General features: G+C 43.1%; 1 protein-coding gene across 1 annotated transcript in view; it reads left to right on the top strand.

The window, feature by feature from the left end:
• Positions 1-1,058: 1,058 nt before the first annotated feature.
• The window catches only part of LOC311000873 (solute carrier family 22 member 23-like), a 32,044-nt gene continuing 20,548 nt past the window's right edge, over positions 1,059-12,554 (top strand). Inside the window, exons 1-3 of the mRNA XM_083991743.1 lie at positions 1,059-1,729; positions 8,215-8,318; positions 8,408-8,562. Of these exons, the coding sequence (XP_083847869.1) occupies positions 1,307-1,729; positions 8,215-8,318; positions 8,408-8,562 (682 nt within the window). The 5' untranslated portion in view covers positions 1,059-1,306. The remainder of the gene's footprint in view (positions 1,730-8,214; positions 8,319-8,407; positions 8,563-12,554) is intronic.

Raw genomic sequence — 12,554 nt, 5'->3', positions numbered from 1 at the left:
ATGTGCAAACATAACTATGCAGTGACGTAGCAAGTGGTGTCCCAATCCCTAGGGAAGATTACAAGCCCTACCCCTTGTGGCTTCATTTCGAGGGTGAAGTGGTAGTGGATGAATTCTAGTGGTAGTGGATGAGGGCTAGTGGTTGTGAGTAGGGTGAACATTGGGATTGGGCCTAAGTGTCAACAGCAAACCTCATTTGCACCCTAGTTTCATATTATCTCCGAACAGCAACATTGTAGTTTTGTGTTCATCTGAAATGTTAAAAATTTAAGTTACATGAATTCATTCAAGGTTATTTGTGTGTTTTTTCTTTCTATGCTTACAGCCCATTTGATTTGCTGGCTTCTAGCTACAGTTGAAATTTCAGGGTTTGTTAGCCACAGAAGTGGGTGGGACTGAGTCAGTTCCTCCTGTCCCACTCTGATAGGACATCTGCACTGTGCACCACAGATCTTTCATATCTAGTTGTTTATAACTTGTTTGGGAGACTAACTACCAAACTATGTCACTCAGTAGCCTACGTAATTGTCTAATTTGCTGGTAGTCTACACTGGGACTTTTAATTAGCAGAATGTTTGGGGGAGGGTTCCAATGGTTCATTTTGCTATTCTGCTGAGAAACCATACAGGTCTAACACGGCTATGAAAACATCCAGTAGCCTACACAAAAAAAACAGACCCAACTCTGTGCTCATTTACTTTATAAAACACACCAATCAGTTTTATTGGACACAAACATAGGCTACAACAAGGAACAACAATATTCTTTTTTAGAATTTAGAACTGTAAAGAGAAACAGCATTTTCCTTTCAAATTGGTAACCAATGGTTACAGGTGCCATGTTGGGAAGAGTCAACAGCACACAGCCTTTGTGGGCAGGTGTGTTACCTGTGGCTCCCTCAGGAAGTAGCCTACGTCCTGCCGCCTCAGCCGCCTCCTGGCAGTCACAATGAATCAGACGACGGTACAGATCATGAAATAGTTTTTTTTCTCTCTCTCTCTCTGTCTTTCTCTCTCCCCCCCCCCCCCCCCCTCTCTCTCTCTCGTTACTGTGTAATTCACCTTACAACCCGCCTTTGTTTGGGAGCTTGAGCCCGCAGTCTGTCCCGCACTTGGTTAGATTGGAGACGGAGGCAAATGCTTCCTGATAATAAAGAGGTGCGTCTTATTTCCATTCCAGTGATTGACTGCGCACGGCTTTCACCGCCGGAGCTGGGGGCATTGACGCATTGTGGAGTCGACAGGGGGTAGTATCACTGCAACCCCGGCTTCGCTACACAACGGAGGCATCTATCGGCGAAACCGCGATGGCCGTGGTGCAGCTCGACAGGGAGGACCATCAACCGGAGAACGGCTTCGTGTCCCCCGAAACCACGTCGCCGGGGCTGCTGACACGCATCGACGGTTCTGTTCTGCCGTTTCTCGGGGGATTTGGGAAGTACCAGAAACAGCTGATCGTGCTGACATGGATTCCGGCGTTATTTATTGGATTCAGCCAATTCTCTGATAATTTCCTCCTTGCCCAGCCAAACAACACATGTATCCAGCCTTTGGCGAACCTGACTAATCAGACTACGGGTTATTCCTCGTTGTTGGACAGTCCAAAAAACACCAGCGCACAGCATTTCGCCAATGGAAGTTACAGCAAGTACAATGACACGATGCAGTGTATGTGCAGCGAGTGGTCATTCGAGCTGCACACGGGACTTGTGCAGAACGTGGTTACCAAGGTAAGCTGTTCATGTTGAGGATGGGCATCCTTTTTACATCCCATTGTGTTGTGCATCTGTGACACCCTGCCCGCTCTAATCCTGTTAGTTGGATTGATTAACGTTGCTAAGAGAGTGATATCATGGTACCTATCAACACTACACCCACCTTTTTTTCTTTTTTCTTTTTTAAATATCACTTTCAGGCAGCATCACAGTCATGATAATGTAAAATCATGTTGCCCAGCTCCCTGCATAGTGTTACTGTTAAATGCCTCCATTGTTGCATCCAAGGCGTGAACTGGGGGCCGTCTAGCACTGAATCATTTTATTTTGTAGGGATTCACCACAGCCCAGCCACATCGGACCAAAAGAGTAGTAGGATTACATAGGTGAGAGCATGCATCGTGCTGACAGTGAGTCATGGTAACAGCTGACACAAAGTGGGATCTATAGCAGAGAGAGGCCACCGTTGGCACTTTGGGCAGACCTGCCAGGGCTCGTGGAATTTGCCGGTTGTCGTAATGCACATAATAGACATTGGAGCCTTTGATTTAGAGCAAAGGTCATTTGTGCACTCTCTAGAATAATGCAACCCCATCCCTGGCCAAACATCACCTGCCCTATCAGCGGCCTAACCAAACACCGGTGAGATATTCTTGCAGCTTTCATTCAAGAGTCTGAATTTAAGACTCTGTGAGGGAGGGAGGGGGGTGGGGGTTATATCCCTGCGTTTGCATGCCAGGCTGAGGAGAGAGTATAGGCCTGCAGTTATCGTAGTTGGTCTGCTGGCTGGAGGAGGAAGAAGGGTGTTATATCTCATTAAGCCTATCAGCTCTTCTCCCATTGTGGATGCTGCTCGCTTATATCAGGATATCAGGTTTTATTTTAGTACAGGAAGAAAAGCATGACACTTTAATCCACAAGATTCTCTGAGTAAACTATCCACATGATAATGTGATTAAATCTCCATAGTCCGATCAGAAACAGAGGATGCACAGAGGATGTCCATCCTTAAATTGTGCTTTGAAAAAGTTCAAGTGTTGGTGCACACCCTGATAACCTCATCCATAAACTTTTGCAGAGGACACTAAATTGCATTTTAATCTGAACCATCTTCACCTCCAAAGGGTCTGGGATGCATGCAATAATCAAAAGGCTTATCAAGAAGAGTTTGATCTGAAGCCAGGCTTTGAAAGCTCTCTGTGCTATAGGAACAAGGTTGTGGCACTCTGAGCTTGCATCCACTGTGACACTAACAGCCCATCTGCTTATCACTGATAATGGACTCATTTGAAAATAAAGTAAATAAAATGCAGCTGTGGCCTTTTAATCCAGGCATGAGCTGAGGGACAGTTTAAGTCTTGATTTCATTAACTGTCCGCAGGGCAATTTGTGGAGCAACAACTTTTTTTTTTACCTCACAGAATATGAAGGCAAGGGGAATTGATTGGGTGGGTCTTCATTACAATAACAATAAAAAATGTCTGTTCTCCCAGGGATGAAAAAATGAAAAAAAGTTTCCACTGTGATGACTTAAACTCTAAAACACTGCTGCCTCTCCTCACATGCTGGCGTCATAACCTGTAGATACTAACTTTTGTGTTGCCTTTGCACACACACTGAGAATGTCATGTTGACACTACCACCATTGCAGACCAGGCTGGTAAAAGTGCCAGCCAGTGCTTGTCTTTCCTGACCCGTGCAGTTCACATGACAAGGTCATCGTTGGGAGAAATTGAATCAGATTGCAGGCGAATCTCCAAACAGAACCAATAGAATTTAGTATTTTCTCTTTTAGACAACGTGTCCCTCATTCTTCTTCTCGGCCCTTTCCCCCTTTTTCCCACCACAGCGATGACACTAGGATGTGACACTTGAGCTGGAATTGATGACTTGGCATTTCTCCCTGTGTTTGGATTGCATAGGCATAACTGCACATGACTGGGCTCAGCTATCTGTGACACTTGATCCAGAAAAAAGCAGAGCCAATGCTGTCAAAATGTGGTAGTGTCTGTCGAAATGTACCAACAAATTCTGGCGCCACGCTACTCTGCTCACCCTCAATATCACATGCGGTTAACATGTAAACACATGTTGATGTTTTCTCTGTCTACCACTTTGCCATAAGGTATATTATATTTATTTCCAGACTCTGTAACAGAGGAATGTATGCCCCACTCCACTCCATTTTCTTTGGCATCAAAGAGAGAAGGCCCAGATGGAGGCAGCAGAGGTTGAGGTGGTGGTGAAGGATCCAGAGTGGTTAATGTGGAGACCCATCCTAATTGAGTCAAAGCTCTCCTCAGGGTCCATCTTAATTGGACTGAGCCTACGAAATGAGAATGTATCATTACTCAGAGACAGATAGAGTCTCTCTGCAGCCTACCCTGCTCAGCTCCCATTCAGATGGGTAGCAGCTGCACACGCCACCTGAAACAGTGACCTGAGAACCTCCTCAAAGCAATGATTAACCTCCCTATTGATCCCCCTATGAAAGTTCACTTCTTGCATATTAATATCATGGACACAAAACTTTTTAGGGCCTGATTAGTTTTGTATCTTAAGCCGTGCTCAGGTTTTACCTTTATTGTAATATTTGCTTATTGAGTGGCTTTTGGATTCATTCTAAACTATATCCAAACAATCATGCATTCAGTATATAATATATCCTTTAATATGTCAGAAAATGGTAATGGAATGCCAATCAAAGAAATTCAGGGTAATTTCTTCAAATTGCTTGTTGCTTGACTCACAGTTTAAAACCTCGAAACACTCAGATGAAATTGAAAGTGACAAATCTGAAGGCCATAAATCCTTCTGGCTCAAGCCAGCCAGTGTTTGGTACATTTACTTCATAAATTCCTTAAATGATTGGTTTTATAAATTGTTTTGAATTCATTTTCTATTGATTATTGCAAATGATTAACCATTGAATGAAGTCATGTGTTAAGGAGGAAATGCCTAACTTTGTGTTTGTAGTGTCTAATTTGAGTGGATATTTTTTTTTACTAGTTTGATATTTGGGGAAACTGTGATGTAAATCCTTAACTACTGGGTGATTGTTAGTTGAATGATCAATCAAGCAACTGTTTCTGCATGATTACAGTGGGGGTTACAGAATTGAATAGAAATGATAAGAAAGATCTGTTGTAAAAGTACATTGGTGGGTACACCCAGACCCAGTATCAGTGTCTGGAGGTCCCACACCCACAGATCTGAAAGCTGATACTGTAGTTGAACACCACGCAGGCCTCTCTACTCTCTGTCCCTCCATACTGTTTATCCAGCTGGTTGGCTCCTTCCACAGACCCTGGATCAGTGTGGGACACTTTGAAACAGTCTCAGCTGTCGAAAGGCGATGACCCCACCGCAGATACCCAGTCAGCACATAATGACAGCCGCTCACAGCGTCGGCTGGGAGGGAAGACGCTTGTGTGACCGAAAGATAAAACTCAGTTGAGGCTCTGTGTGTGTGCGTGTCTGATAAGTGCTGTTTTGTAACAGGAGGGGATGAGCAATGTGGGGTGCCTGACCCTTTGCCCTGGTTTAAGTTTGCGTTTAGGGTTGTGTGATGGATTTCAGTTTGTAGTAGTGTTGGTGCATTGACCATACATAAGCCTCTTTAGTGACAGAGATGTGCAGTTGTATAAAGAAGCAACACATAGTTAATTGGAAGGCATAGGTTTGTTCTTTCACCATCTGTCACTGTTGGTTGCTGGAAAATATAACTTGTTAAACATGTTGGTGTTTCTCATCTGCTGAGCTGTATAGTCTGGATGCTACAGTAGTATGACAGTTACCGGTACTTGTCACACCTACGATACAAATTTGCTCTACAGCCCCTTGGGCCACATCAAATATAATTTGGTTGTTTCATCCTTTTTACCCCAGAGCTGCAACAGAAGAGTGAGTGTAGACAGCATAGATATATCTTTTTGTTCTCACTCATCCTCCTTTTGTTATTCTCCTTTACACTCACCTACGCTACCACCACATTACAGCCCTTCAGTGAAGCAGTGGTGCTAAAACTTGCACTTGGAAGCAGGAGTCTGATAACCACGGAGATGGTCTGTTGCTAGGCAGTAACTATGCAGCAGTCTCTCCATGTGTTTTCCGACTTCTCTTCACAAGTGCTTTTAAACATCGCTGCCTCTTTAGCTTGTTATCCTTCCCCATTCCTTTCTTTATTCTTTGCATTTCTCTTCATCTTTACATGTTCTGTTTCTATATTGTATAATCTTTATTCCTCCCTCCTTCTGTGCTCTCTCCCCTTCCTCCCCCTCCTCTCTCTCTCTCATACTCACACACACACACACACACACACACTGCTCCGTAGTTCAACGAGTGCAGAAATGTGCAGCTGTAGTTGAGAGCGTCTTCATCTGATTTAATGAGTCTCGCTTGTGTAGACTGATCATTGGTGGCTGGTCATTTGAGAGAGGTCGACACACACCCTGGGGATGTCAACTGATTTGCTCTTAGCCCTTCATTGTTCTGCATTTTTCTGTCAGCTAATAGATTTACATGCTTCTTATAGCACAACTCTGCAAACTGACTTCTATTCATTACTCTCAAATGAGCAAGACAATAGCAAGGGAGAAAACTGACAGAAATAATAGGGGCATAGCAGACGAGCTGCATGGATTTGACTCATGCTTAGACTGACTCACAGTTTGCAGGGCCGACTTTTTTCAAAGTCTGCCCATTAATGATGGTGTATGAGCGTTGGCCTGGGGGAGAGATGGTGGTTACTAATATATGCAAATTGGCAGATGCTTTTAAATACAGGACATTCATGATACATTGGCAAACACAACCTGCCATGCTCTGGCCATTTGGCTGCCCAATTCAGCAGCACTTTCACTTTGTGAGACGTACTGCTCGGTCTGTGTCATGTGACCTTGGAATGTTTAATACGTTGGTATTTTATATCATAGGTCATATGTCTGCCCGGGGTCACCTCGCAGATGTCTGTCCTGCACAGTCACCAAACTTGTCATGTGGCCATGCAGCACTGGTGTATCTGTGTCACTCAGACTCTGTCTGTCATGCTTCAGCTTTTTAAACGGCCTTAGTTCTTGGATTGATTGCGCAACAGGAACTTGTTTGCGTCCCTCTGTGTTTTTCTCTGCTGACATCGATACTGAAACCATGAATGAGTGGCATGCCTGGATCATGTGATTGCAGGGTGGCTCTGGGTAATCCTGGAGCGTTCCATTCTGGACAAGTCACTATGGTAGAGGTTATACAGGGTTAGGGCCCCTTAAAGAAAAATGTAGGTACAGACTACACTTTGTAGTTGAAGGTGAGGTAGAGCTGCCTCAAGAAATTGAAAGAGTGCTGTTTTATCTTTGAAACGTCAGTGACATTGTTTACAGAGAGAGGGTGTAGTGTATAGATGAAACAGTCCTGAGGAGGATGGTGTAAGTCAGCCCTCCATACGCCATGCACCTGCTATGGCTACCACGCCCCTGTCTGCTCCTTCCTGCCGGCTCGTCTCAGCACAGACAGCTGGGAGACATATGTTGCCAAAAAGAGACCTGATATCCACTTCTTCTGTGAAATTCAAATTCTGCTACTCTCAGGATTGAGTTCATTACTAGGACAATTTAGTAATTATGTCAATGTTTATCCTAGTTACAGGTTCATGTAGCGAGTTTCTGCACGTGCGCCTCTGGGCTTTGCATGTGCTCCTGCTGCTGCACCACTGTATGATCATTGCCTGTGCTGTGTTTGTAGCCTGTTTGTGATAACTCATCAGTGCCGTGGGGGGAAATAAAAAAAAATAAAAAATCAGGGCGTGCACAATTCATCCCAAAGCAGTCACGCACTGCATTGTTTGCACTTGAGGAATCCCTTCGCCACTGGTTGTTTCGCCCAGGAGAGAAAATAAGGAGAGGCACAGGCACACTCTGTCATATAACATCTCGGCACACTCTAGAGGGGGCAGAAATGAATAATGAAATGATAAAATATGAGCTCATGGAGACCTGATGATTTGGGTTGAGGAAATAATTGGCATAAACAGAGATAATTTAATCCCGGATGTTGATTCGCAGAGAATAAATAAGATCCTTTAACATTTGCAGTGGCATCGTAAATCAAATATGTGGGATTTGTATAAACATGCACACAGTTACCTGTGGAGAAAAACCCCCAATGCATCATTCAGTCAATTTACAGCATTTTAAAAATATTTATTTCCAAGACAGCATATTATTGTGCTAAATTAGCTAATAACTGAGTGAGTAGTTAGTCCATTAGAGGAACTTGAGACATGAGGTCTGTTTGGAGATGCAGTTTCTGGGGATCACTCAGCCTCAAGTCTAATGGTTTGTGATATATTCTGTGTCATATGAAGTCTGGAATAATTAACAGGACATTTCAATGCCTCTCATCTTCAAAACACCCTCGAAACATTATATTTATCTTTCAGTTCCACTTTGTTTTTCACCCAGCATACATTTCTTGGAACTAACGGCTGTGTTTATTTGTCTCTACAGTGGAGTCTGGTGTGTGACTCAGCATGGAAAGTCCATATTGCAAAGTTCTCCCTGTTGGTGGGATCCATCTTTGGATACCTGGTGTTTGGGATCCTCGCTGACTGGTAAGATTTTCAGTCTTATTGACAGATAGTGGAATTAAAATGTATTTTCACTGACCCACATCCATTTCTCTTTTTACCTTGTTTTGTAGGTTTGGCCGCCACCCAGTGCTGATCATATCAGTGCTGTTCATGTTGGTGTTTGGTCTCACTGTTGCCTTTTCTGTCAACGTCCCCATGTTCAGCACCCTGCGCTTCTTTGAGGGCTTCTGCCTGGCAGGAATCACACTCTCCCTCTATGTCCTCAGTAAGTCTTTCACTCTCAACTACTGTAAAAGCCCTGGCAGCTTTTGTGATTTTTGCTGTGCCCGTGAAGCTCATTTTAGAACAGCATGTAGGCTATGCAATTCAACACTGACTATCTATTTTGGTTATTTTCGCCAAAATGGATTTTAGAAGTAAATGAAAGCAGACTTCTCATTTCTAGCAGAGTATCAATTTTGTCGGCTGAAATTATTCCAACTTTAATGTTTCTATCTGGCTCAGTAAACAAGATTTCTATAAAAAGGATCTTAAATAGCCTATGCATATGAAAGATAACTACATGTTAAAGCTAATGCTAGAGGAGCTATTTGTATGTTTTGGCCAATGTTAGCATTAACAGCTGTTTACTTGCCTGTTCTGCTGGGGGTTTCAGCCACTGTTGTGTTTACAACACAGTAGTGTCTGATCAGCACAGCCTCAGGGCAGACGAGTCAGTGCTAGCTGGTGCTAACATTAGTAAAAGAAAATAAGAGCGCTTAGCAAATAAAGTAATGAGGTTGGATGTTGGACTTGCAAGCAAAACTTACAAATAGCCCCTTTAACAGAATGAACTTAAAGCTAACAGGCCAAAGAAAAATGTCAGCCTACAAGAAATAGAGGTAAATGATAGCAGCAGATAGCATACCTACTGGAACATTTATTTGTGAGTCAAACTGGTTTGTTGGCTCCATGCATGTGTACAGAAGAACTGGCAGTTAAAACACACATGTTAGGAGTGGCTTTCCTTGGCAGTTCAATACTTTGGTGTTATTCATCACTCCCATTATAAATCATATTGTGACACTTTTCAGTGTTTTAATTCTAAATCTCATCCCAGTAGTGGAACATATACATTTTGAATGATGTTTGAAATGATGTTGTAATATCACAATTTCATTAGCACAATTATAATTTTGTCTACCACCCACTTTTAATTCTTAATATCCTCCCACTGTTACTCTTCTCACTAACAACCTGACACACCTAATCAAAAAGCTATTCCACTTTAATTCCTGTCTCTAGCTGGGGGTAGCATGCAGCTAAAAGAAGAGTAATTGTGTTGCAGTGACCTCCTAACATTTATTAAACTGAGAGCCATTGTCGGGATAAATTCTCATTACTGAGAAACTGCCACCCTCCTTATCCTTGGAGTGAACTCTTTAATTTTGATTTAGGTGCAGCTGCATGTGTCTTTTCCTGAGATTTTAATCCTTCTTTCTGGTAATCAATATTCTGATAATGACAGAAGGGGAAGGGAGGTGGTAACTTGTCTTCACTATACTGTCCATGTAGCTGCACCTGTCACTACAGGAGGAGTACGTATGCTGAGACTCTAGTGTTCTCTTCCCCTGATGTGACCTCCATACACAGTACAGGTTTAGATAATTAGTTATATGGGAATGTTATGCAATGTTCCCAAGAATGGGAGAGACAGGGCTTTTTTTGATAGCATCCTGATAATTGGCCTTGCAGTCGATCCGCATTCTGGTCTCAGCGACGGATCCTTAAAAGCCTCTTTGGCTGCAGTAATTGACCAGTGCAGAGTTAGGTTGCAAGAGTGGAGGGAAGGGGAAGATGAGAGGGAGGGGGAGAGAGAGAGGGAGAGAGACAGCAAGGGTGACATGAAGGAAGGGGCCCTCAATGTCCTTGTCTTTCTAATTTACTCCACACAGTATACCTTGAAAAGCCTTGTGCCACTACCAAAATAGAAGGAGGACCGTTAAGTCCCAGGACAAAGGGAAAATGGCGGGGCAGGATGAGGCAGAGGGGTGGAGTTGCACTGTATAAGCAGTTCATCAAATTTAAATGAACGTGACGTCAGCGTCCATTGTTTTCATCAACCTGCAGTTTATGGTTTCAATAAATCAGTGGTGCTCAATTTGGTAGTTGGAACCCTTGAGGAAGGTGGAGAGATTGCACAGTAATTTCACAGACTATTTCTCTGTCAGCCTAAACAACATGCCTGTTTTGTTTTGTTTGCTTTTTTGGGGGGTCATATTTCAATTCTTTATCAAGTAAAATGTAGATTAGTATTGAGCATACAATAACTGTATGTTCTTTCCAAATATTTGTCACACTAGAGAGTCCAATTAAAGAAATATCTCCTCTCTTACTTTCTTCTCATACTCTGTATTCTTTTTCTGTCCCTTCCTCTCCTCCTCTGCCTTCCTCTTCCCTCTGTTTACATTTTTCATTTCATTTGCTATTCAAGCATACAGTATTCAATCTACAAGACTACAATACAGTGATCCCAGAATAAATGAAGTGGTCACGAACGACCTGTTGCTGAGAGTTTGTTTTCTCTATTGAAATGCTTTATGAAATATTGATGCAACACCTTACCCTCTGCAATCACACTCAAGTACCTGTGTGGTTGAGCAATAGTTTAGCTGCTAAGAGGTTATGTTTAGAGCTTCTGTGGCTTTATAGGAAAGTAACAAAGCAAAGAGGTAGTCAGGCCTGTTAAGTCTGGTTAAATAATCTGTGTCGACCGATTTGCATCAACAGCAAGTTCCTCAGGTAATGAGGATACTATAAAATAAGCAGAATGGCATATACTTGTCATCCAGTCAGTGGTTATATTTCCTCAATGTTGTTGCAGTACAACATCGAGTACATGAAGAGCTTACTCTCACTATATAGTGAATGTGAAATCAACTTGAGTTTGTTTGTTAAAGCCTTTCATATATAGGTTTTGCGTTGCTATGCTACTGCCCTTATTTCTGATAGTGTGTGGCCCCTGTCACATGATATTTACCCTATAGCCACTCTGTATTGACAAAACTTCACCAGAGCTGGTCCAACAGACGGAACACAGTCGTTCAATAACACATTACTGGGGAGAATCAATCCTTTTATTTCACGACATGCCGTTTAGGGTGTTTAATGCATTTGCGTGAGAGAGGTTGGCCACATGCTAAGAGTTCAGCAAAGCTAATATACACTCTAGTTTTGACAGTCATGTGACATTGCTGCATGTAACATTACAAACCACATGATCCTCTTTCGTGGCTTGCTTTGTTTGACTCTGCTTACAAAAGGAAAGTCGGAGCCAAATCCAAGCTTCAGCTGTGTTTGCACTGGAGACGTTACACTAATCCCCGTCTCTCATCAATCCATGAGCAATTAGGTCTTAGTTCATACGTCTTGGGGCCCCAGGCACCAGTGGGTGCTATCATTTTAGTTTGAACAATATAACTGCAATTTTCCTGTTTGCTTCAACAGTTTCAAATATTCTGTCGAATACAGCCAGTAACAAGTAGACGCCACCTTCCTGACCGCCTGTATTTTGCCTCATTGCTCCACGGAGTCATCAATCAGGAAACTCATTTTGCCGATATGGGTGAGCTCCTTTTTTTTTTCAAAGAGTGCAGAGCAATTTGTGCACGGCGACTACCAGTTCCGCCAGGATGGCCTGTCAGAATCGAGCCCAGTGCAGGGCCCAACAAGGCTGATGTGATGTGACACTTATACAGCTCCTGACGCTAACTGCCACACAGAGAGACAGAAAAGAGAATTGGTGGCCTGTTGGTTTCAGAAATTTCAGACAAAGGAATGGGGATCAGCAGCTACTACTATGAGGAGAAAGAAGGGGGGGGGGGGACGTAAAGACTGGGAGGAATGTGGAAACTGCATGGGGGATAGAGAGAGAGAGCAAAGTTTTTTCACCTCTGAAGAGTATTAGACTTAGAGGTGGCGTGACACAATTACACCACCACCTCAAGAGAAAGTGAAGTCTTTACGTTGAGCCCTTTCATGTATAAACCAAGCTAATGCATCCCTCTAATCCAAAGTATACATGCAGAACAGCAAAGCCGGTAGCTATAGAGAGATGTGATGCACCACTATACTAATACCCCAGTGCTCCAACAGTGTGAGCTAGCCTTTTTAGCAAGGAAAGGCTCACAGGGCCTATAGCTCAGTATCACAGTGCTGCTCACCTCTGCAGTTTTTTTTTTTTTTTTTTTTTACGGTAAACCCTCCTACCCCCCACCC

The sequence above is a fragment of the Trachurus trachurus genome (genome assembly GCF_905171665.1).
Source record: "Trachurus trachurus genome assembly, chromosome: 17".
Lineage (NCBI taxonomy): Eukaryota > Metazoa > Chordata > Actinopteri > Carangiformes > Carangidae > Trachurus > Trachurus trachurus.
Note: the sequence above shows the minus strand (reverse complement) of the source record. Positions and strands in the feature narration are given on the sequence as shown.